Consider the following 26,776-nt stretch of genomic DNA (forward strand, 5'->3'; position numbering starts at 1 on the left):
AAAAAAAAACATGCAGTAAGAATTTTCCTGTCCTGTGAAACAATGGTGCCTCGTTTCCAAATACTATACATCAGTCAAAAAGCCTCTTATCACAACAGACAACCATAACAGATGGAGCTGAATTAAGTACAGGATCAGATACTGTTGAAGCATAAGCTTCTATCTCCTGCAGACTCTGTAAGACTTTAAATTCCTTTCAGCTTGAGTTAAATGAGAGAAAATGCAATTCATATTTCCAGAAGCAAGAGTGGCATATTTTCCAGTAAGTTCCTTGTTCTCGTTTTACTATTTTAAGACTTCTGATCACTCCCAGCACTGCTGTGTGGCAAGATCTGATTTCTGGTGGTTGATCATTTCCAGGGTATGACGCTTGGCGAAACTGGTCTCCAAACACTGTTTTTTATTCCTATTTAGCGTCAGCGTATTTATACACAAAATACCATGTCAGTGGCGCTGGGCCAAGAAGAGAAACAGCTTGCTAGAATTTCATTTGACTTTGTTAGAGGAAATTATTTTAAATTAATGTGGCTACTGAACAGCTGCCATCCTTAACCTCAGAAAATATATTCCTTCTAATTTTTGCTGTGAACATTTATTTATTTAAGTTAAACTCCAGCTCATGAATGTTGACCATGAGGAGTCTAAACCTTCTTGCGACTATTTCACATTCTTTTTCTAAACAAGGACAGGCGCAGGCTTGCTCCATTAGTATGCACAGCCAGGTCGCCACCATTAAGTGAAATCATCTATGTATTTTTGGTAGAATCTTTTTTTAACAACTTCCACGCCTGTCAGTAAAATGGAACAAGGCTGTTTTGTTTTTGGAGGGCAATAATTAGATCTCTGGTTTACTGGATGGCGCTCAAAATATTTTTCCATATGTTTTTCCGCAAAGAAAAATCTGACATCAGCATGGTTTACCTTGACTAGTGAATGCAGGCTTTTTTCACCAAACACATCCCAGAGGAAGGTCAGGTCTTCCTGGCTGTCCACATGTGGCTGCAGCTGGGCTGGCAGAGCCACCAACAGCTCATACAGACCTATAAAACGAAAATAAAACACAAAGTGTAATCTCAGAGTGATCTCATTAATTTCACTTAAGGTGTGTGTAATTGACGGCTGGAACATGTCGTTTTTACTGGATCTGTATTCTGGGCCATCAAGCAAAACTCTTCTCCAAAGAAACAAAGGAAACTTTTGGATTTTTAAATTCTAAAGATGTATGTATAGAAGGCCTGTTTTTTACCTTCTGCAGTGGTCAACATTTTACAGTCCTCCAAGTTTACATAACCCGAAACAAAAAATTATGTACAAGCTTTCAAAAAAAAAAAAAAATGAAAAGAAGAAAACGCATACATTCCTTCCCTTAATCGTTATTACATTTCCCTCGACGTTAGCCAAAGAGTGAAGTGAGTCATGAATAGGAAAAACTTCTTTAGAAGAGCAGAAAATTGATAGCGTGGTCCATTAAAAAGGTTTTGTGGTTTCCAAACAGTTCCTAATAATATATAGCTTCAAAAACATTTGCATTATCGAACGTCCAAAGTCAAGTTCTAAAAAGTAAGCCAGAAGAAACCGTACTTGGTGCGGCATTCTTTGTAGTCACCCTCTTTTTAACAACAACAAACTCTGCAGCACTCAGCCTAAACGCAACTCTAATTTGAGGGCATGTGATGCCCTTGGGGAGAGTCAAGGCAATAGATGCAGGCCATGCATGCTCTCGCTGGAAGCTCCCTCGAGCAGACAGTAGCACAGTGTCCCGGGAGAGGGCTGTGCAGACCGTCCATCGCGTTCAGGGGCCGGCAGACTCCTGTCCAAGAAATGTTGCAACAGCGCTTGCCCAGACTCTTCAGGGAGGTGACCTGGCAGAAGTCAGTATCAACTCAGAGCACGTTTCATTTTCCAGTGGGATTACATGAGGTAAAAAGGACAAAATTCCTTTTATTTCTGTCTGCTGTCTACAAAAACACCGAGACCTCCTGGGATTTACTAGCACATGGGACTGTTGTTATTTCTGCTCTGAATAAGTGCTGCTGTTCATCAGAGAGACAGCTTTACAAGATATTCCACCAGCAAAGACTCGTAAATTATGGCCTTCTGATCAGTGTAGCTGTTATCTTCCTAAAGCGTTAAAATATTGATAACGTGATTAACTCACAACCAAATGAATTCGGTACCACTTTGGAAGTGAGATATGTAACCTGAGATTCGATTAAATTGAAACATTCCTGGGGCTGTATTTGGCCACAAAGATCCAAAATACTCTAGGGAAAAGTAAATAAATAAAACCTTCTCCCAATTACATACTTAAGTATTGGTGGTTTATATTTGTTCCCATAAAAACCTGGCACCCTTCCTAAACTAGCACTTATTTACAATTCAGTAAAAATATTTTTAAGGTATCTCAACCTAAGTCAATGTACAGGTCTCACTTTATACAAATACACACACACACATACACACAATCGCCAAGATCAGTGGTTAAGGTCAGAGGTTCAAACTATGAAATTATGTAAAAAGAAGGTAGAATTTCACTATTCTATTACCGATTTCAGGAGTAGTAAAACTGATTACCTATTCCTTAGTAATATGATTAGAGCTGAATGATACAAATTCAACTGTGATATAATTTATATGGTACAGTTCTTGGGGGGATTAAATGAGTTCATACACTTTAACAGTCCTGGCACGTGGTAAATACTTGATGTTTCATATGTAATGCAAGTTTCAGCCATTGTATTACTGATTACGACTGTTATCCATCATTATTATTACTAAAAAAGCAAAAATCTGGATCGAACAGTCCTAGATGCAAACCCCAGGTCTCCACTTTAAGCATTTCACATAACTTATATGAACCTTGATTCCCTCACGTGTTGAAAAAGAAATGATAATCTACACATGTGGCAAAACTGCATAAAACTAAATAAATACACACACACACAAACACACACACACACACACACACGCATAAGCACATGTAAAACCAGGGAAATCTGACAAAGGTCAACTACTGGTGTGGATGGTGCTCTCCCAGCTGTGACACACTACCACAGTCATGAATAATGTCACCACAGGGGAACTGGTGAAAGTACACAGGATTTCTTTGTGTTATTTCCTGCAACATGTGACTCTATAATTATCTCAAAATGAAGCTGAAACAAAAGAAGAAATTGTGGTAAATACAGTTGCTGTGAGGATTCGGCAAACAATTCACAATTCGCAGGCATTGATTTAAAATAACAATATCCATCTTTCCTCAGTTTGTCTCCCAAGAAGGAATATCTCAGTGCAACGCTTCTAAGGAGACACCCAACTTAGCGATAGGTGCCAAATGGACAAAACACCATACTCAGAAATGAAACCACTCTGGTCTTCCATATATGGAAATTATTCACCTTACCTACATACTCCTTAGCTTTTTGTGGGAATAATCCATGTTAGGCTCAATTTTTAAAATAATAACAACTTCTTTGTTAGTCAAAGCACAGGAGCCTGAGTTTTCCGTGCTTCTCTAGCTCTGTGCAATCCTAACTTGCGTGGTCCACTCGAGCGCAACAACACTCACTTCTCTTCACCTCCCCTATCTGCGTGCTGTGCTTAGTCACTCAGTTTTGTCTGACTCCTTGAGACCCTATGGACTGTAGCCCAACAGGCACCTCTGTACATGGGGATTCTCCAGGCAAGAATACTGGAGTGGGTTGCTATGCCCTCCTCCAGGGGATCTTCCCAACCCAGGGATCAAACCCAAGTCTCCTGCATTGGGAGCAGATTATTTACTATCTGAGCCATCAGGAAAGCCCAAGAATACTGGTGTGACTATCCTACCCCTTCTCCAGGGGATCTTCCCGACCCAGGGATTGAACCAGGGTCTCCTGCATTGTAGATGGATTCTTTACCAGCTGAGCTACCAGGGAAGCCCCGGGTACCCATACCTTGTACCACAGAACAAAGCCAGAGAGACAGGACCGTGCCAATCAGAAATTCAAAAGATGGTAAAAAGAGCTGCGAGGTGCAGAGCACTGCTAGCTGCATGCAGTGTCAATGCAGGCAACAAGGACAAGCACTTCCACTCAAATCAGTAAACACCTCAAGCCCATGTCTAAAACTGGGTCTGTGTACTTACATGTGCTTTAAAGGAGTCCTATACTCAGTTCCTTGAGTCCCAATCACAAAGAATACTATGAAATACAATGGTCCTTGAAATTCAGAGAGCCAAAACAAGAGTTGAGAAAGCAATGTGTGTCTTTAAAACTTTTTCCTAAAGCCACCTGTTCCCTGAACAAGAACTGGGGCCATGAAAGTCAACCTGTGCTCCTCTGCAGTCATCCAAGCTCATTTCCATAAACATCTAGGCACCCGTGAACCCAGAGCATCCACAGCTCTGAAGGTCTAAGACAAATCAGGCGTGATTTCTGTCCACAGGCATCTACAACAAAGTTATGTGCAGGACCGGGTTAGACCGTGGGGCAGAGGCAGGGGGAGTGGTCAGTTCCTCCAGGGGGAGGAAGACGACATCAAGAAACCTTCTGGCAGGAAGAACACCTGAGTTGGGGCCATGAAGGCGCCATTCCCAAGAATCAGCATGTTATAAGCTCTCAGAGTCAGAGCCCCGGGCACAGAACTAAGTACATAATGTAATTGCTATCTCTCCCCAGAGATCTCACAACCTTGGATGACACAGAATACAGTCCATATATGAGCAAGCATCTTTCACTCCTAAATATAATGATTTCCTATTTGCCCAAGTTAAGATCTGAAACATTTTTTTCTTCCAAGCAAAATAAATACATGTTCAGGCAGCTGATAACATAAACAAATTTCAGTGATATTACTAAAATGTTCATGATCTCCTCTAACATTTAAATTGCAATTTAGTTAGAAACACGTACTGTGAATTACCTATGAAGTAAAATACATTAATGTAGATAGTGTTTTTGCCCCATCTGCACATTTCGCACGACCATTTGAATTCTTCAGAGTGAGATTCTTCCTCATCACAAGTGCCACTTGAGAATTACAACAGATGGTTTTCACTTCCAGGTCAGTTGAGATGCAGCACTTTTTTTATATATATGAGATGCTGTCACTGAGAATCTGGATAAAGCTGATCGGTTTTTCATCAACAAAGCTACTTACCTACTCTTTAAAATTCTATCAATTGCAAATATGAGGTTTTTAACCCTTCTTCAAGGAATAATTAAATCTAGTCTAAACTTTCCTTTAAAAAAAATTCTGTCAAAGGAACTCTCAATAATTTCTAAAATTATGAATTTCGTTATATGTGAATACTTTCAGTTTCCCCATTCCACACCCTTTTGTGCACGAGAATAAACAAAGAAAATTCTCTGTAAGAGATTTTGTACGGACCTGACTATAAGCCAGCTCTCTCTTCTCTAAGAGATCATTTTATGGAAGGAAAAAACCCACCTTATATTTGGGCACATACAACACAGGACACTGTCCAGGATACCTGTGAAGGGTTTCAGTAAACCTATTTCATAAAAATGTTCCAACAGAAAAAAAGATTTTTTTTAATTTATTTATTTTAATTGGAGGCTAATTACTTTACATTATTGTATTGGTTTTGCCATACATTGACATGAATCTGCCCCAGGTGTATATGTGTTCCCCATCTTGAACCCCCCTCCCACCTCCCTCCCCATCCCATCCCTCTGGTTCATCCCAGTGCACCAGCCCCGAGCACCCTGTATCATGCATTGAACCTGGACCAGCGATTCGTTTCACGTATGATAATATACATGTTTCAGTGACATTATCCCAAATAATCCCACCCTCGCCCTCTCCCACAGAGTCCAAAAGACTGTTCTATACATCTGTGTCTCTTTTGCTGTCTCGTATACAGGGTTATCGTTATCATCTTTCTAAATTCCATATATATGCGTTAGTATACTGTATTGGTGTTTTTTAGTGCATTTTATATGCTGAGAAAAAGAAATCAATAAGAGCAAAACTAAAATAGGTTGAGGGTCACCTGATTAATATATATATAAAATCACTGCAGATGCTGATTGCAGCCAGGAAATTAAAAGACGCTTACTCCTTGGAAGGAAAGTTATGACCAACCTTGATAGTATATTAAAAAGCAGAGACGTTACTTTGCCAACCAAGGTCTGTCTAGTCAAGGCTATGGTTTTTCCCGTGGTCATGTATGGATGTGAGAGTTGGACTGTGAAGAAAGCTGATCACCGAAGAATTGATGCTTTTGAACTGTGGTGCTGGAGAAGACTCTTGAGAGTCCCTTGGACTGCAAGGAGATCCAACCAGTCCATTCTAAAGGAGATGAATCCTGGGTGTTCATTGGAAGGACTGATGCTAAAGCTGAAACTGCAATACTTTGGCCACCTCATGTGAAGAGCTGACTCACTGGAAAAGAGTCTGATGCTGGGAGGGATTGGGGGTGGAAGGAGACGGGGACGACAGAGAATAAGATGGCTGGATGGCATCACTGACTCGATGGACATGAGTTTGCATGAACTCCGGGAGTTGGTGATGGACAGGGAGGCCTGGCGTGCTGTGATTCATGGGGTCGCAAAGAGTCGGACACGACTGAGCGACTGAACTGAACTGAACTGATAATAGTTATTACAGCAATTTTAAGCAGAGAGCCATCAGTGGGGTCAGAATGAAGCTGGCAGGCCATGGGCTGGGACCTGAAAGGAAGAAAAGCCCAGGAGGGTAAGTCTAACTGGGTTAAGGAAGGTATTCACAGTAATAGGAGCCAATTGCAGAGAGATGCAAAGATGCTCAAAAGATCTGAGTTGGTACTGAAGCCTGCTATCTATGAGCTCAGTAGTAACCTCTTCTCCCCTTTCCAGAGGAAGGTGAGATGACAAATGCTGGCCATCTGACATCATGAAGAATAACATCCTATGGAGAATGCTTTCTGTACAGTATAAACTGCCCATTCCACCAGGCAGTTCATTAAACCGGCACACGCATGGGCCACCACGTTGCTGACTTAGGTACCCAAATGGAGCTACATGTGCTGACTTCTCTGAGCTTTGCTGCACTGCAGGGTGAAATACTTCTCATTTTCCTTAAAGATGAATTAAGAAAAAAAAACACTCACAGTCATCCCTTGGTATCCAGGGGACCCACAGAAGATCAAGCACCACAGCTGCCCTCTACATCTGCCGTCCACAAGAACAGACTCAACCTCATGCTGACTATGCAGTATCGTATTTATTTAAAAACTCTGCATATAAGTGGACCTGCACAGTTCAGGTCCATGTGGTTCAAGGGTCAACTGTACATGCTTGTTCTCTCTCAACAATCTATGCTCAGAGTATGATCTTGACGCCTTCTGAAGCCTGGTAAAACAAATGACAGAGGGTCAGCAGTACTGTTTTTGTGACCCCATGGACTGTAGCCTGTTGGGCTCCTCTGCCCATCGAATTTCCCAGGCAACAATGCTGCAGTGGGGTGTCATTTCCTACTCCAGGGGATCTTCCCAACCCAGGATCAAACCCATGTCACTTGCATTTTCTGCATCAGCAGGGAGATTCTTAGACACTAGCACCACCTGGAAAGGCTCACTGTTTTACATACAGATATAAAAACTTTGGACTCTTAACCACTGGTTTCTCAGGTGGCACAGTGGTAAAGAATCTGCCTGCCAACACATGAGACACAAGAGACAGAGTTCAATCCCCGGGTCACAAAGATGCCCCAGAGGAGCAAATGGCAATCCACTTCAGCATTGTTGCCTGGAAAACGCCATGGACAGAGGAGCCTGGTGGGCTACAGTCCATGGGGTCGCAAAGAGTTGGACACAACTGAGCTGCTGCTGCTGCTAAGTCACTTCAGTCGTGTCCGACTCTGTGTGACCCCATAGACGGAAGCCCACCAGGCTCCCCTGTCCCTGGGATTCTCCAGGCAAGAACACTGGAGTGGGTTGCCATTTCCTTCTCCAATGTGTGAAAGTGAAAAGTGAAAGTGAAGTCGCTCAGTCGTGTCCGACCCGAGCACTCATGCATAAATACTTCGGTGCTTTAGCAACTTCAAGTAAGTTGTCTTTTTTTTTTTGCAAGATTTAGATGAGAGCAGTACTGTAAAGCTGTAAAGCTGTAAAGCTTTCTATCAGGATCTTGTATGTAAGTCAGAAGCAGGAGATTTGATCAAGGATTGTGGAAGGCAGATAATACAGACCCAATCATGCTGAATAAACAATTTGCCTGAAGTCATAATACATTAACCAAAAGAAAATTAAAAAGTGTCATCCTTACATTAAAATTTCATTACTTTGTAAGATTTACCAATTTACTAAAATACATGCTAGTAATTCTAACTGTGCATAAAGTTTGCTATAATCATAGTCAGACCCTGAGTGATTCTAACCCTGCCTTAAACTGTGCTGGGCTTAGTCTGGTCTCTTTGCAACCCCATGGACTGTAGCCCACCAGGCTCCTCTGTCCATGGGGATTCTCCAGGCAAGAATACTGGAGTGGGTTGCCATGCCCTCCTTCACAGGATCTTCCCACACAGGGATTGCACCCAGGTCTCCTGCCTTGCAGGTCAATTCTTTACCAGCTGAGCCACCTGGGAAGCCCACCTAATAAAACTAGCTGCTAAAAATTACAGCTATTTCTTTTGTCTCCCCCTCCTTAATCTATCCTTTCTAACACCAACCCCTAAAGCTTCCCAAAATAATACTTAGTATAAATTATTACCAGAAGCAGTTCCTAGTAGTATTAACCATACTTAATACTGTGGTATGGGCTATGGTAAAGTGCTTTACAGGTCACCTCACTTAATGCTCTCCATCAGCAGGTCCTATTCCTGTCTCCGTTTTACAGGAAGATGTACACTTAGCCAGTAAGTGGCAGTCAGGACTTAAATTGTGTCTCCAAGAATAACCCATTACATAAACCTTCTACTCAAAAACCTTCAAGAAATACCTCAAAAGAAAAGTTAAATGTCTAACTGGACACCAAATTACAAATGGATCAAATATTTCAAATATAATCTAGAGGACAAAGTATTTTTGTCATCTTAGAATTAAATGTTTGTCTTAGAAAACAAAGCACCTAGAAATCACAAAAAAAATTACAGTAGAATTTGTGACAAAATTTTCATGCATCAAAAAGACCAAGGAAGTTTACAGAGAAATGGCCAAAAATTATCTCCAACAAGCAGGTGATTGATATTAAGAATAATAAAAGATGAGTAAAAGAGAAAAATGGGCAATAGCACATGAACAGTCAAATGGTGGCAGAAGAAATAGATGCCCCTCAAAATTAGTATATAAAGTAATGTTCAATCTAAGATAATATAAAATGATTCTTACAAGTCAAAGCAGGATTTCACTGGTGGTCCACTGGTTAAGAATCCACCTGCCAACTCATGGGACACGGGTTCAATCCCTGGTCTGGAAGGTTTCCACATGTCATGAAGTAACTAAGCCAATGTCCCACAACTACTGAAACTTGTGTACCTAAAGCCTGTGCTCTGCAACAAGACAAGCCACATGCAATGAGAAGCCTCCACTTGCCGCAACTAGAGAAAAGCCTACATGCAGCCATGAAGACCCAGTATAGCCAATAAACAAATTTTTTTAAGTTAAAGCATATCGTTTTTCTTTTATCAATTTAGGAGATAATTAATTTCGCAAATACCCATTCTGAGGGCATGAGAGTGGCTTCCCTTGTGGCTCAGACAGTCAAGAATCCACCTGCAATGCTGGAGACCTGGGTTCGATCCCTGGGTTGGGAAGATCCCCTGGAGGAGGGCATGGCAACACACTCCAGTATTCTTGCCTGGAGAATCCCACGGACAGAGGTACCTCGTGGAATACAGTCCATGGGGTCACAGAGTCGGACACGACTAAGTGACTAAGTAACTAAGCACAGGGCATGACAGCAGACACCAGCAGTCACTTGGTGGGATGTACACACATTCATTCAATCAGCGTCCACTGACCACTGTACATTCTCTGTGCTAGATGCTATTCAAGGTGTCTGGATAGATCAGCAAAGAGCCCTAGATAACATTTCGTGTGTGTGATAGTCACTCAGTCGTGTCCAACTCTTTGTGACCCCATGGACTGTAGCACCCCAGACTCCTCTGTCCATGGAATTCTCCAGGCAAGAATACTGGAGCGGGTTGCCATTTCCCACTCCAGGAGAACTTCCCAACCCAGGGATCCAACTCGCATCTCTTAAGTCTTCTGCACTGGCAGGTGTATTCTTTACCACTGCGCCACCTGGGAAGCCCAGATAACATTCTAGGGGGAAGGCAAATAATAAACAAAAGTAAGTAAATTATACAGTATGTAAGAAGGTGACAGATATTGATAGCAAAAGAGAAACCTGAGCTGCGTACGCAGATTCAGGCCTGGGCCACTGGCACGGACAGGGACAGAGGAGGTAGTCAGGGAACATACTCTGGTGGTCGGAGACAGGAAGAAGGTGACAGAGTTGGTGGGCATCTGAGGGCCAAGCACTCAGGGAGAGGGACCAGACAACACAGAAAACCCAGCCTCTAAGCCTGAAGCGTCTGAGAGCAAGGTGCCCAGTGTGACAGGCAGAGGGAGAGAAGGGGGAGACAGTTGATGTCAGAGAGGAAATGGGGACCAGGTCACGTAGGGCCTTGTAGGACAGACACTGCAAAGAACTTAACTTTAATTTCATAGTGACATTTTAAGAGCACTGCTACATTGAGAAGAGAGGCCAGGGGAGCACAGAGGCCGAGAACGAGTCAGAGGGTCAGAGAGTGACCCAGACAGAAGAGGACCGGCACCCAGGCCATAGCCAGAGGCAGGTATAAGGAGCGCTGGGGTTCTAGACAGCCTCTGAGGGAAGAGCCAACGATGAATTTCTGTCTGACTGAAGGCGGGCTATGAGAAGAAAAAAAAGAAACAAACGTGATCGCCAACACTGAAGCTGCTGCCAAGGGAGATGAGAAGCTCAGTTTCAGACCCGATGAGCTGAAGACGTGGACTGAATGTCCTGGGGGAGACGCAGTGGGCGGCTGGAGGGAGGGGTCAGCAGCTCAGCGGAGAGGCCTGAGCTGAAGACATACACATAGGCGTCCTGGGCATGGGGCTGGGATTTAAACTCAAGAGCCCGGATGAGACCCCAAGGGTGTGAGTGTGGACACAGAAGAAAGAGGAGCCAAGAACTGAGCCCTGGGGTCTCCACTATCTGACTCCAGAGTTTCACAGACAGGTTTAAGATAACACACTTGACGTGAGGAGGAGGAACACCGACAGGTGCTGACCTGGTGGCCCAGCGTGACGGGGAAGGATGACCGACCTGAGGCAGGAGAGGCCACAGTCAGGGCAGGGAGAACAGGCCCGAGAACTGCCCATGAGGTCCAGCCGCGTGGACTGGCGATGACTGAAGAGCATTAACAATTACAGGCGACACACTGGAAAGAGCAAACGTTGACTGCTCTTAGGAGGAGGGCTGGTACAAAAGAGAATCAATGACTGCTAGGGGTGCGGGGATGAAGAAGATTTTTTAAGATGAAAAAAAAAATAGACCATATGTGCACTAAGGGCTTTGATCTACTGCAGGGGAAATGCTGACCATGGGGGCAGTGCTGGTGGCCCCCTCTCAAGAGGTGAGAGGAACAGGGTCAGTGCACATGTGGACAGGGTACCCAGGGCTCCCAGGAGGGAGGCAGATATTGGGGCAGGGCAGGGGACCTGGAGTGACTCCCTCAGGATGGATCGTAGCAGTATTTTCAGTAAACTATGAAACGCAGTTGCCCGTGGGGAGGGAGGACACAGGATCAGAAGTCTGCACGAGAAAGAAAAGGTTGGAAAGAGTCACCTGGGAGAATGGAAAGATGAATAAAGCAGGGAAATCATAAATTGGTAGTTTGCTGGCAATATGAGATTTTACGCCTACGTGCATTTCCTTTGATCCGGCTCGTTCACTCCTCATTCATCCCACTTCCAGGGAGCCTAAATCTATATCCAACTCTATCAGCATTTAATCCAGGAAGAGAAACTAAAAGGAACAGGAAATAATTACTTACATTTTACTATATGCGCGTATATTTCATATTTTCTGTGGATATATATAACACATATATACACACACGTTTTTGCATTGTTTAATTTTTTACAAAATAGATATTATTTTTACAATTTTAAAAGTTTCATGCCTCACTCCCCAATTCTGTTCTAGCCATAGTGGACCGCTACTGGCTATCTCCTGAAAGTGTAACTGTTTCCAGACATCTTACACCAACTCACTAAATAATTAACTTCCTGGAGATTGCTACTGCTGTCATAGTCCCCTCCCGGAGGACCTGAGATTATCTGGAAGACAAAACAAGCACGGTAACTGTCTGACCTCAGAGTTTCAGGAACAGGCTTAACATAACAAATGGACAACGTCTTGAATGTGTGAAGGGAGCTGGCAAACTCCTGAATTCCTCTGTATTTCAAAACTCCTCCAGGTCCTTTCCAGCCTTCATTCTGCAAATACAGAGTGCTCACCATGGACCAGAGTGTTTAGGGATGGGGATACAGGGGGAGGCAGAGAAAGGGAAGCAAAGACAGTCATGACGCAGTGTGTCAATGGAGACAGGCATCATACATTGTGAATACACACGTGAAGCTGTAACTGTGAACTGCTACAGGGGAGGGGTTGTAGACCACAACTGTCTAAGAGTGGGACGTGAACAAGCTCAGGGAGAGCTTCCTCAGGGAAACGAAGCTTGTGCTGAGATGGTCAAAGAATAGACATCAACTGGGGATGATGAAGTAGGAGGCAGGAAAACCCTATAGGGAAAAGAAATGCACAGACAAAGGCCCTGGGGTAGATGTCTAAACTCTGCAGCCAAGTAACATAAATACAAGTCCCAACACTGCAGCTGTTAATTGGTTCACATCTCTGTGCATCCAGTTTTTAAACCGTATAAAGGCAGTTATACTAGCCTGACTAGGGTCGTAATAATGATTAAATGAGCTATTCGTAAAGCTCAGAATGATGCCTCATTTCACTGTATAGCCTCATAAGCATGTTTAAAATAAATTCCAAATTAAATGTTAAAATGTATGTATATGCCAAGGCGTCACAGAGACAGAGGAGAAAATGTGACTTTATACTACTGGACAGCTTTCCACAACAGGCAGTAAGACAGGCAGTGACGGACCCCACGTACTGGGTAAAGCGCGAACTAGAGAGAAGAGAAGTGAAAAAAGTGATCTGATCCCCGACATGGGTCAGTCTAGACATCTACACCGTAAGGAAAGTGAAGAAGAAAAACGCCAAACAGTCCCAGCTTTAAAATAGCTTAAAACTGTCTCAATAAGCATCATGCAACACTCACTTGCAAGAAGTGGCAATAACTATAATTTTGATTATATCAATGTCATGCAATCATTGACAAAGTTCTCATGACAATGGCTTATGTATGTATGTTGACTTACAGACTTAATTCAAAATCCAGACTGAAGCTCCTGGGAGCCCCTCATTCGTCATTCACCCTAAACAGGCTGAATAATTGGACTCATCCTAACACGATTCATGTGATTACAGGAGAACACTAGCAATCCCTTCACTGAGATAATTATATATACTCCTCGCTTTGTCCACCCTGCCAAGGTCAGACATAACAAGGAAACACTCTGGAGATGAAGAGCCACAGCATGCTGGAACGGCCTCGCAAAAACAAATGACTCAGAGGAGACCTGACAACAGATGTTCATTCAAATTATTCAATCACTCTGGATCTTGGGGTCGTTGCCTCTTGAGAGGAGAGTGGGAAATGGCTCATCAGATACTAGATCAGCTTTGTCATAAAATCACTCAGAGCATCCTCCTTTTGGTGAAACTAAGCCTCAGGGAACCCAGCTGCATGCAGAGATAGAGGCAAAACCAGCCAGCAGCATAATTCATCTCAAGAGGTAGTAGTTGTCTTTTTTAAAAAAAAAAAGATCTTGTCTTTGAGTCTTTTAACAATGGGTCTCTCAGCGATTTTCCCATGAGTTCTTGATATAATTAATATTTTCATAAGAAAAAAGCCAAGAATATAGCAGAAACTAACACAACATTATGAAGCAATTATACTTCAATCAAAAAAGAAAAAGAAAAAAGAAAGCCAAGAATTCCTCTTTAAGGATCCCTGTTTACAGTCTAAGTGCTGAAACATCTCTGACTTTTATCTTCAAAGTGATACAGTTCTATCAAAATACAAAAGATTCTGGAATTTGAAACTTAACACAGACATCCTTCACACTGAATACAGCATCTTCAGAAGTCAAGAAAACTGCATCAGTCAAGAACTTATACCAAAGTCACAAAGAGTCTTCACCATTTGGCACAAACCACTTCACAAAACTGATCTTTCTTGTGAAAATTTTCTTCCGAATCATTAAAATAGGGTGGTGGATGGGAAATAGGAATAATGGATAAAAAAAGAAATCAGGCAACATGTTTATTTCCTGCACAGATGAGAAAAAGGCCTAATGCTTTGTAACAGAGGAAAGTGACCAGAGTTATCACGTTTGCCAAACAAGAGAGAAGTGTCTTTTATCAAGGAGACTGTGAAGTGTTAGACGCACCATCTGGACCACATCAAAAGTAATCCAAGGGCAAAGCGAAAAACAGAAGCCCCTAACCTACCCTAGTGTGGGGGTTCAGAAAGTCTGAAGAGAAGTGGGCAAAGGGCCGGGGGCTATGATTTTACTGCTCATTAGAGGGAAGATGGCTCATGGCTGCTGTTGCAAACCTGAAGTCTAAATGAGAACAAATCCTACTGCAACTTAAAAGTCCCTCGGGGGCCAGATCAAAGTGATGAGTAGATAACCATTCAAAGCAGCAACAAGGACTAACCTCACAGCAGTGGGGATGGGATGTCCACAGTCTGATGGCAAAGTGGCCGCGGGTCCCCCGAGGCAGTGATGGAGTGGGAGCATTGCCAGGCGGCAGGAGGGGTGGGCAGAACATCGAGCATCACGATTTAGTGGAGGAAGAAGGAATCTTCCGAGTACAGATAAGACACTGAGACTATTTACCCATCCAGAAACCCATGCTCCCGGACACTTGAGTAACAGAGCGTGTGTGGGAGGAAAGACCCCACAGGCCTCGTGTTCCATCTGAGCTGATGATGGACAGCAGGTCAGGCAGATGCCCCCAGACTAAACACTGCTAAACTGGGAAGCAGAAGAACATCTTACCTAAGTGAACAAACTACTGAGCTGTATACCTACAGTAGGTATCCACAATGCCTAAAGACACTAGTAAGACCTAACAGGAAGCAGTCCAATCAAAGATGCTGGCTCACGTCTCAGGCAACGACGCCTACCTGCCCTGCCATAACAAGCAAGCCCAGCCTCAGCAACACTACATCCAAACACAAGGACAATAAAGTATCAAGACTCAGGAGAGTCTTGTTCAGAGTCAAAAACTTACTAAACAGGGAAAAAGGTTTTACTCTCTTTAAACACACACACAGGCATACACACACACACATACAAGAATTTAAAAAAGAAAACAGAACGAAAAATTTCTACTAACTTAAACTTATTGTAAGTGCCCAGCATGATCCAGGGCTAATCAGAAACTTGACTCCCGATTTGAGAAATGTTTTCACCATAACAGAGAATTTCGCACACTCCTTCCTTCGCTCTCCAGAGCAAACATTTGAAGAATTACATCTAGGCCATAATATAGGTAGAAAGTATCACAATACATATCGTAGATACTCTGAAAATTGAAGAAAATAGATGACAAATCATAGATCATAGATTTACCTATATAAACCAGAAATAAATCTTTGCTTAAGACAGTCTATTTTCTATTGCTTTTTCAAAACTATATTTGGACAAATATAAATAATTAATATAAATATAAAAATAAATTAATAATGTAAATTAAATCAATGGACATTAATGACAAGATGTGACACTAATTCTCAAAATAACATCTCAAAAATACAGAATACATGAAAAAGTGAAGATATTTCCCCAGTTCCAGAAAAGTGCCTCTGTAAAAATATAATATTCTGTACAGGACAGTAGTTCCTAAGAGAATAAATGGCTCTGAATTTGATGACAGTCTTCCCGCCGTGAACAATTCGCTCTTCTCACAGATTCCAGATGCTCAAGATTCCTGCCATCAGGATGGAAAAATTTACTGTGAGTCTAGAGAAATTTAAAACCACCATTCTTGTCATTTCCCTCATAGCTTCATTATTAGAACAAGTCTGGGGAAGCTATTAACCTACGTTAAATGATAAAAAAGATGTTCTCTGTGTCCAATCATATTAGATGCCATACACAACCAAAATATTTAGAAATCATATAGAAAAAGACTTGGGGAAGAGAAAGATAGAGATTCAATTTTTTTCCCTTTGCTTTAATATTTGCATTCTGTACAGAATAGCCAGGCATAGAACTAAAACGTTTTACTATAACCATGGGCTAATAAACACTAAAGAACATATATCGACGCCCAGAACAACACTATAAAACTTTATTATATTAATAAAATGGGATACACCAAGCTTTAAATTTTCCACTTTGTCAAAGGTAAAATAATCAGCACTGTTCAGTGCCATTCATAACAGGCCTCAATTTTTCTCATTTAAACTAGGTTTTATTTCCAAAAGTACCTATACTACTAAAATATTTTAATTCAACTCTGAACAGAGGCATTCTCTTCTTCACACACTCTCTCCCTCTCAATTGCAAATAACTTATTAAAGCATTCGGCAGGCTGGGTTTTTAACTATGCAAAATATTAATAATTTAAATAATTATAAAGTGGCAGATTGCTTAGTAACAGCTTATAGGATTACAAGCCTACCTCAGAGACACTACACTTCAGTTCCAGACCACCATAAGACAGCAAATATCGCTATTAAGTGAGTCACACAGATTTTTTGGTTTCACGGTGCATATAAGAATTATGATTCACTATACAGTGGCCTATTAAGTGTACAACAGCATTATGTCCAAAACCCCAATGTGCATGCCTTAATTAACAAACATTTTATTGCTAAAAAATTATAACCATCATCTGATAATGCAGGGTTGCCACAAACCTTTAATTTGTAAAATCAGCATCTAAGAAGTGCAATAAAACAAGGTATCCTGTACCTGAAAGTCTATAAATCAGGGTAAATTAACAGAGGTAAGTGCACACACTTGTACATAACTTCCATTTTTAGACACCATCTCTAAGTTCAGGTCAAGTCCAATGTGTAACCAACTATGCACTGGCAGTCCATGGTCTTGTACCAGTGTCCTCCACCCCGGCCAGAGTGACAGAACTTTGATTCCAAAAGATGAAGATGAAGCCACAGCAAAGGGGAAATTATCTTTAAAACTCTTATAAAGTACAGCCTAAAGCTGTCTTCTAGAAAATTGGATGCATTTATACTGTATTTAACCAGTTACAGGGCCTCCTGGCCTGGAACCATTGGCCGCAAAAGCTAAAGCGCTGTATTGTAGTTAATGGTACAATAGGATTTATTTCCATTTATTTCACTATTTGTAATATATTTAAAATTTAGCATAGCATGTAGTGAGACCAAGGCGAACAGTATATCTGGATTTTAACTTACACTGCAGGATGGCAACCTAATCTTAACTCTAATCTTACTCCTGTAGCTTCAGTGTATTAAATGGTAAATAATGAACAGACCAGAAGGTACCAGTGTTCATCAGGAAGAGAAACCAAGTAAGCAGAAGGTTGTTCACTGATTGCAAAGAGAGGTAAGCGTTTCTCCCAGGACCACTCCAAGAATCGCAGAGATAAAGAAAGAGCTCCACCTAACTTACACCTCCCTGTTCCACAGGAATGAATGGCAGAAATACACCTGGACCACTCTTAGTAGCTAAACAGGTAACTGCCACCATCCTTTTTATCATCTCCTCTCAGCAGTTTGTTAGCTGAATTAATAAGCAATTAAGTGAAAGGAAAGTCCCGAGCCAAGTTCAAGAGACAAAATCATTTTCAACGGCTTTCTTTTTAAGGATTCTCCTGCAAAACCCTTCACAACATCCCCGAGAACAATCTGCTTCACAATCATGTAATAGCTGTACTCCAAAGAAAACCTAGGTTAGCAAAAACATTTAAAACCTGTTTCCATGGGGAAAAGATGTGGTAGATGAGACAGTTTCTAACTAATGAGGACAAAGCACTTCCAAAAATGAATTTTAGTAATAAATGGAATGATCTATAGTGTAACTATAGTTTATTTTAAGCTGAAAATAAACTGGTGGCTTGAAACTGATAACCGCTGACCTAAACACTTCCCACTCTTCCAGTCTACACAAATTTTCTTTAAACTGCTTGAAATTTTGTCTGCAACAGAAATCATAATCACCAGGGGTAAACCCCACTCTCAAAACCCCAAGAGGGGCCAGTTAAAGCTGCTGAAATGTAACATCCGGAAAGAGACCTAGTGCACATAAAGAATTGAGTGTAAGATAAAGGTAGCCTTGCAAACCAGGTGAGTAGTGAGAAATCATTCTACTATGAGCGCTACATCACTGAATTACCTTTCCAGGGAAAAAATGAAAGCAAACACTATACTAGATCCCTACTAGATTGCCTTTATGAAGACAATCCTAAATAACACCTTTGCATTCAAACTATGTCATAAAAAGTCAGTCTAAGAAATATCGGCTATCACAAAAAATCCTTTCATGATATTTACAAGAGTGGTTTTTTCCCCCACAATCCTCACTTGTCAAAAAGCAGCTAAATACATAGCCTTGAACTAGTCTATCCTGTATCTTAAAACATGTTCACACATACTTCTTGAACAGTATTTAAATTTTTAGGAGGTTCAAGTACACTATATCAGATAAAGAAGTTTAACATATAATGTGAGTTTGGGCAAATAAAATTTTTTTTAAATTGTACTGATTTCAATAGCCTTATAATTACTATTCAATCACATATTAACAGCATAAAACCATCTTCTTGGTTTTGTTACCAAGGTGGTTGTCCCAGAATTATACTCCTGCTCCTCCTGGAAAGGACACCAATCGCTCTTACCTAAGTTTCAGGAGGAAGCTGCAAAGAGAAAAACAAGAACTGGTTGGAACCAGCTAAACCCAAAATGGTGGAAGATTTGCCTTCCAGTGACCTTGGGCCTCATGCCACAGTTACTATAATGCATTAGCTAAATGACACACCCATCAGCCCATGACAGTTGACAGTTGCCACGACAATAACCAGAAAAGCCCATACAAGGGAAAAGGAGTCCAAACCACATGAGTTCTCAAATAACTCATGAATATTCCTCCCTCTCTTCCCAAGTCCCCCCCTTTTACCTCGAGCCCCTGCCCCCATGTATGTGGTGTCTTAATTTCATTTGGCTTGAGAAATTGATATTCAAACTAGGTTCCCATTTCTCCATCCTTTGACCGTTTAATAAAGCTAGTTCTGTTGCAGTATCGGCACTGGTTTCATTATTGGCTGCACAAATCCAATCAGAAAAAGAGCCTCCCTGGCTAGGACGGGGGTTAACCAATTTGGTGACAGTTTGGTTTTGTAACTGCTCACTGTGTGTCCCTCAAGTTTTCTTCTAAAAGGAAAAACCAGTCACATCTCTTGCATGCCAAGTTCCCAGGGCAATATAAACCCACTAAATAAAGTTCCACTGTCAAAGAGAAAAGAATATTTTATAATGAACAATTTCATGCAACAGGGATTTAAAATCTACCAAGGTCACTCAAACTGCCAATAACCCCCTTTAAAAACTAAACCCTAAGATTATATTAAGAGTATCTTTTTAGGCAAAATTTCTTTTGTGATAAGGAAAAATATTGCAAAACAAAGCCTAGTGATTTGGCTAATTTTAGTTAGCACATATTTGTTATCATTGTTTAGTTGCTAAGCAGTATCTGACTCTTTTGTGACCCATAGATTGTAGTTTGCCAAGGCTCCATGGGATTCTCCAGGCAAGAATACTGGAGTGGGTTGCCATTTCCTTCTCCAGGGGATCTTCCTGACCCAGGGATCAAACCCATGTCTCCTGCATTGTCAGGTGGATTCTTTACCATCTGAGCCACCAGGGAAGCCGTAGCACATACATGCCATATACACAAGTATATATGAAATTTGAGCTATAAAAAGAGACTCTTGATTTAACTGTTCTCATTTATTTCATAGAAAGAACACCAAAAAATGCCCCCTTTAATTTAAATGTCACTTAGCACAGTATGTTCTACCAATCAAAAGATTGCTGGGGGAGTAAGGAAGGCACTTTTCCAAGTTTGGAACTGGGTTTAAATTCTCTCACAAAATAATACAAGGGAACAGATTAATTCTATTTATTATTATTATTGAAATAAAATTGATACAACATATGTAACACAGTATTAGTTTTAGGTATACAGCATAATGAAAGAGCAGATCAATTCTTCTTTCTTAAGATGCCTCCTGCTGAACATTTCAGGGTCCAATGGTCCCTTAGATAGTCTGCAGGCACTTTTTCCCACTGGGAATTTAGCACTGTCCAATGGAAAAAAAGGCAAAATTTTGTTGACCCATATTCAAAGTTTCAACAAAGGGATGCTTTTTTAGCAGAAATCTAGTGCTATCGTTGTTACAAAAGTCATACAGGTGATGCAGAGGTTATGCCAGTCAGAACTCTTGTTCCTTCTCATCAACTTCCATGGTATCTCCTTATTGCTACTTGTATTTGGAAAATTAACGCTTTACACAACAACAATTATATCAAGTCAGACGTCCAGAGTCACTCACAGATGGAAAATAATACAAACACAGAGGTTCCTGATCTGAGTATTTATGATCTGAGTACCAAATGTTCAAGGTTACAAAGGCAAGCAAACATAATAATATTCACTAATAAACTCACAGCCTACAGTATTAACCCTCATTCAATGTCCTTTCCTATCAAATACATGCCCATTACACTAACATTATTGGCTTTTATCTTTGATGACACAGGTAAAGGTGAAAATGACAAGAAATGAAGGTGATGTATGAGCTCCTGAAAGAGGTCTTTCCTAACAAGCAAGGAAGAAAAAACAGGCCTGACATTGCATCACACTTCAAGAGGGAACAATCTGAATGCCAACTTAAAAAAAAAAATCACTTCAGTAGAAACTGAAGACTCCAAATATTTTTGTTAAAATGCCCTTTTTATAATCCTGCTGGAAAAGTTAAAGTGTCATCAGTGTTATCAGCCATATCATGCCAACAAAGAAAATTTCAGGATCCTCCATTCATCGTTCATGCTAAGACTAGCACAGAGTTGCAATAATACTATACCCTAAAACACTGTTGATTAAATTAAAAAGTGGTCACAGCAGGGCTCGTACCCATGAGACCCACTGGACTGTGGGAAACTGAGAAACAGCCCTTAAAGGGCCCCCACACAGATTTACCCACCTCAGGACCAGCATAGAAGGAGCCTTGGAAAAATCACCCAGACTTTAAGTGAAAAAGATTTATTTGCTAACTTTAAAGTGTTGGTCTGGGGGGCAGGGGGCTCCTAGGATTCTCTCCAAGGACAGAAGCTGGTGGGAACCATCTCCCTACTCTGCTTCTGCCTTGTGCGGACAAAGTCCTCCATGAATATCAGTAAACAAAGAATGATGTAGCCATCAAGCCATCAGCCAGAGCAGCTGTTCCCCATCCCTGGAAAACTCCACCCTGAGGGAGATTCAGGATGGAGAAAAGCAGGATAGATGGCCCTAGATAGCTAAGATTCATATCAAAGGAATGATTTCAGTGAGTCCAGATCTTCACATCCTCCCATACACAGAAAACTGGTAATTTCATTAACATGAGATGTCTCGTTTTCTTTAATTATCAGTAATCTTTTGATGTTCCAACCACCTGATTTTTGTTCCAAACTCCTATATATCCTGGCTCCTCCCTTACCTCTTCAGAACAGTCTTTCAAAGTGGTCTGAGAGGCTGCCTCTTGGGCTTAAGTGCTCAGAAAGTTTGCCAAATAGAATATAATTCTCAACTTTCAGGCTGTGCAGTTTTTTCAGTAGACACTTGCTAAAGCCAGCAGGTGCCTTTTTTTTTCCTTTCTGGTGGGTGTCATCTTCCATACTCTCCCTCTGCCTTGCTAAGACCAGTGAGCACCATCTTATTTTTCTCATTTTTTTTTCTTTTTTCAGCAGATGCCAACTATGTACACCTCCTCTCATTCCAGCCAGTGTTCAACATCTTCACGCTCTCCAGAGCACCGGCATCTCCAAGAGGGAAGCTTCTACACACATCTAATGACCCAGTTTTTGTGGCTACCACCCAAGGGACACCTCCAGCTCATCTGGTCTGTAGACAGCAAGGCTTACACTCACAAGATGTGACATATAGCTGCATTCCTTAAAAGCTGCTGCTTGAGGGTCTGGCTTCCAATCAGACCCTGAGCCTAGGTGCTGACCAACATCCTCCCCATTGGGACAGTGACTAGTCTTGGCACACCCTCAACAACTAGAAGCTCCTAAAAATAACATAGGATGGTTGGAAAATCACAAAGGTTTTAGAGACAACAGCTAGGGCAGGGTTGAAAAATAAGGTTCATCTCCTACACAAGGCCAACCCTTCATGACTTGGAAAGGTAGCTATTTCATCTAATACACAGAAACCAACAGAGTCAAGCAAATGAAGATACAGAGAAATACATCCCAAATGAAAGAAAAAGGTAAAAACCTAAGGAAAAAACCTTAATGAAAAGTGATATGTCAGTTACCTCATAAGAAGGAAAATACAATGGTGATAAAGATGCTCCCTTGACTCAGGAGGAGAATGGATAAACACAGTGAGAAGTACAACTAAGGGACAGAAAATATAAAAAGTACCAAAGAGAAGTAAAAGAACTGAAAAATAAAATAACAGAACTAAAACTACATTAAAGGAGTTCAACAGTAGACTACGTGAATGAGAAAAAGAGGATCAGTGAACTCAAAGACACAGAAGAGGAAATTAGAGAAGGAAATAAATAAAAGGGCGGGTAAAGACAGCTAAGGAACTTATGGGACGACATTAAGCAGCAAACTAACATTCAAAATATAGGAGTCCCAGAAGAAGAGAGAGAAAAATGGCAGAAAACTTATTTGAAGAAATACTAACTAAAAACTTCCCTAACCTGGGAAAGGAAACAACACCTAGATCCCAGAAGCCCAGAGAACTCCAAATACAATGAACTCAAAAAGAACCACACCAAGACACATTACAATTAAAACATCAAAAGTTAAAGACAAGGAGAGAATCTTACAAGCAGCAAGAGACAAACAACTTCTTATGTAAAAGAGAGCCCCCATAATATTATGAGTAGGTTCTCAACAGAAACTGCAGCCCTGAGGAAGTGGCATGATATAGTAAAACCACTAAAGAAGAAAATTTTCAACCATGAATATTCTACCAGGCAAAATTACCACTCAGAATTAAGAAAAGAGTTTTCCAGACAAGAGCAAAAGTAGTTCATCACCACTAAACAGGCCTTAAATGTTAAAGGGACTTTTTTAAGCTGAAAAAAAATGATGCTCCTTAATAATAGGAAAATTTATAAAAGTAGCAATCTCATTGGTAAAGGTAAATACATAGAAAAGGTACTGGATTAATTACTTAAAATGTCAATGTGAAGTTTAAAAGGCAAAAGCTGTGAGCGTGACTATAACCACAATAACTAGTTAAGGGATATAAGATAAAAAAATGTAAATTTTAACAGCAAAATATGTGGAAATTAAATAATATGCTACTGAACAACTAATGGGTCAATTTAGAAATCGAAAGAATTCAAAAAATACCTTTAAATAAATAAAAATGGAAATACAACATACCAAAACTTAGGTAACGCAGCAAAAGCAGAGGGAACTTCATAGATATGAATACGTAACACAAGAAACAAGAAAAATCTCAAGTAAACAAACTTTACAACTCAAGGACCATAAAAAGAACAAAGAAAAAAAAAAATCAATAAAAACCAAGAGCTGGTTCTTTGAAAAGAAACAAAACTGACTAACTTACCAAGAAAAAAAAAGGACTCAAATAAATCAAGAATGAAAGAGTAGCTGTTACAACTGATACTACAAAAATGAAAGGATCATTAACAGACTACTACAAACAATATACACCAACAAATTGGACAACCTAGAAGAAATGGGTAAATTCCTTAGAAACGTACAATCTACAAAGAGTAGATCATAAAGAAACAGAAAATGTGGACAGACGTTACTAGTAAGGAGAGTGAATTAGTAATCAAAAACCTCTCAACAAGCAAAAATCCAGGACCAGATGGCTGCACCAGTGAATTATACCAAACATCCAACGAATCAACACCAATCCTTCTCAAACTCTTCCAAAAAATAGAAGGACCATTTCCAAACTCATTTTACAAGGCCTGCATTACCCTAATAGCAAAACCAGGCAAGGACAAAACAAGAAAAGAAAATCACAAGCCAATATCCCTGATGAACATAGCCGTAAAAATCCTCGACAAAATATTAGCAAACCAAATTTAACATTACATTAAAAAGTTGATGCACCATAAGAAAGTGGGATTTATTCCAGGTATGCAAGGATAGTTCAGCATCTGTAAATCAATTTGTGATACACAACATTAACAGATGAATAATAAAAATCATATGATCATCTCAATAGATGCAGAAAAACCATGTGCCTAGATTCAACACAACTTCATGATAAAAACTCTCAACAAAGTGGGCACAGTGGAAACACATCTCAATACAATAAAGGCCATCTATGACAAACACACAGCTAATGTCATAGTCAGAGGTGAAAAGCTGAAAGCATTTCTCCTAAGATGAGGAGCAGAAGAAGGACGCTCCCTCTCACCACTTTTATTCAACAAAGTATTAGAAGTCCTAGTCATGACAATCAGACAAAAAGAAATAAAATGCATCTAAATCAAAAAGGAAGAAGTAAAACTGTAACTCTTTACAGATGACAAGATATTATATACAGAAAACCCTACCGACTCCACCAAGGTAAGTTTGAATAAATAAATGAATTTACTAATGTTGCAGGATACAAAATCATGGACAGAAAACTACTGTGTTTCCATACAATAAACTATCAGAAAGAGAAATTAAGAAAGCAATCCTATTTACAACTGCATTCAAAAAGAACAAAATACTTAGAAATAATTTTTACCAATAGTGTTCACTGAAAACTGTAAGTCACTGATAAAAGAAACTGAGAAACACAAATAAATGGAAAGATACTCCAAACTTATGGATTGGAAGAATTAATATTGTTAAAATGTCCCTACTACCCAAAGAAATCTACAAATTCAGTGCAATCCCTATGAAAATTTCAATGGCATTTTTCCCAGAAATAGAAAAAACAATCATAAAATTTGTATGGAACCATAAAAGACCCCAATAGCTAAGGGAAGCTTAAGGAAGAAAAATGTGGAGGCACAATGCTCCCTGAGTTCAAACTATATCACAAAGCTATAGTAAGCAAAACAGTATGGTAAGATGATTAAAAAAAGACACATAGTTCAACTGAACAGAATAGAGAGCCCAGAAACAGGCATCTGCAGTCATTTATGACAAAGGAGCTAAGAATATACAATGGATAAAGGAGAGTCTCTTTAGTTGGACAGCTAAGACAGAAAAAAAAAAAACACATGAAACTAGATCATTATCTTACACCTTACACAAAAGATTAACTCAAAATGGATTAAAGATGTGACTATAAGATCTGAAACCATAAAACTTCTAGAAGAAAACATAGGCTGGAAGCCTCTTTGACACTGGTCTTAGCAATGATTATTGGGATTTAAAACTAGAAGCAAAAGCAAAAATAAACAAGCAAGACTATATAAAGTTAAAAAGCTTTTGCATGGCAAAGGAAACAGTCAACAAAATCAAAAGGCAACCTACAGAATAATAATATTTGCAATTCATATATCTCATAAGGGGTTAAAAAGAAGGCAGATTATCCGAATAGACATTTTTCCAAAGAAGACATACAGTGGGCCAACAGGTACATGAAAAGATGTTCAACATTGCTAATTATTAGAGAAATGCAAATCAAAACCACAGTGAGAAAACACCTCATGCCTATTAGAATGGCTAGTATTAAAAAGGTAAGAAATAAGTTCTGATAAGGATGGGGGAAAAAAGGGAATCCTAGTACACTGTTAGGGGATTGTAAATTGGTGCAGCCACTATGGAGAACAGTATGGAGTTCTTAAAAAAAAATTTAAAAGTAGAACTACCATATGATCCAGCATATCCATAAAAACACTAAACCAAAAAGATATATGTTCATTAGAGCATTACTTACAATAGCCAAGATACAGAAAAATGTCCACTGATAGATGGAGAGAGAGATTATTTCACACACACACACAGAGGCATATTATTCAGCCTTTAAAAAGGCAAATGAAATCTTGCCATCTATAACAACATGGCTGGACCTTGAAAGTATAATGCTAAGTGAAATAAGATAGAGAAAGACAAATACCATATGATCTCACTTATATGTGGAATCTAAAAACAACAACAAGCAGCTCACAGATAATAAGAACAGACTGGTGACTGCCGAAGGCAAGGGTGGGAGTTGGACAAAATGAGTGAAAGGAATAAAAAGGTACAAAACTCCAGTTATAACAAAAATAAGACATGGGGTTATAATGTACAAAAGCATAATGATGTAGAAAAAACTGACCTATGTCATTCAAGGGTCAACTGGACAGATGGCCAATAAGCACATGAAGCAAAGTTCGACATCATTAGTCATTTGTTGTTCAGTCGCTAAATCGTGTCCAACTCTTTGCGACTCCATGGACTGTAGCACGCCAGGCTTGCCTGCCTTTCACCATCT

General features: G+C 40.3%; 1 protein-coding gene across 1 annotated transcript in view; it reads right to left on the bottom strand.

The window, feature by feature from the left end:
• Positions 1-26,776, bottom strand: part of MPP7 (MAGUK p55 scaffold protein 7) — a 231,850-nt gene that overhangs the window by 132,190 nt on the left and 72,884 nt on the right. Inside the window, exon 3 of the mRNA XM_055430192.2 lies at positions 922-1,040. Within this exon, the coding sequence (XP_055286167.2) occupies positions 922-1,040 (119 nt within the window). The remainder of the gene's footprint in view (positions 1-921; positions 1,041-26,776) is intronic.

The sequence above is a fragment of the Moschus berezovskii genome, chromosome 15, assembly GCF_049115385.1.
Source record: "Moschus berezovskii isolate FMDL1 chromosome 15, NW_MosBer_1.0, whole genome shotgun sequence".
NCBI lineage: Eukaryota > Metazoa > Chordata > Mammalia > Artiodactyla > Moschidae > Moschus > Moschus berezovskii.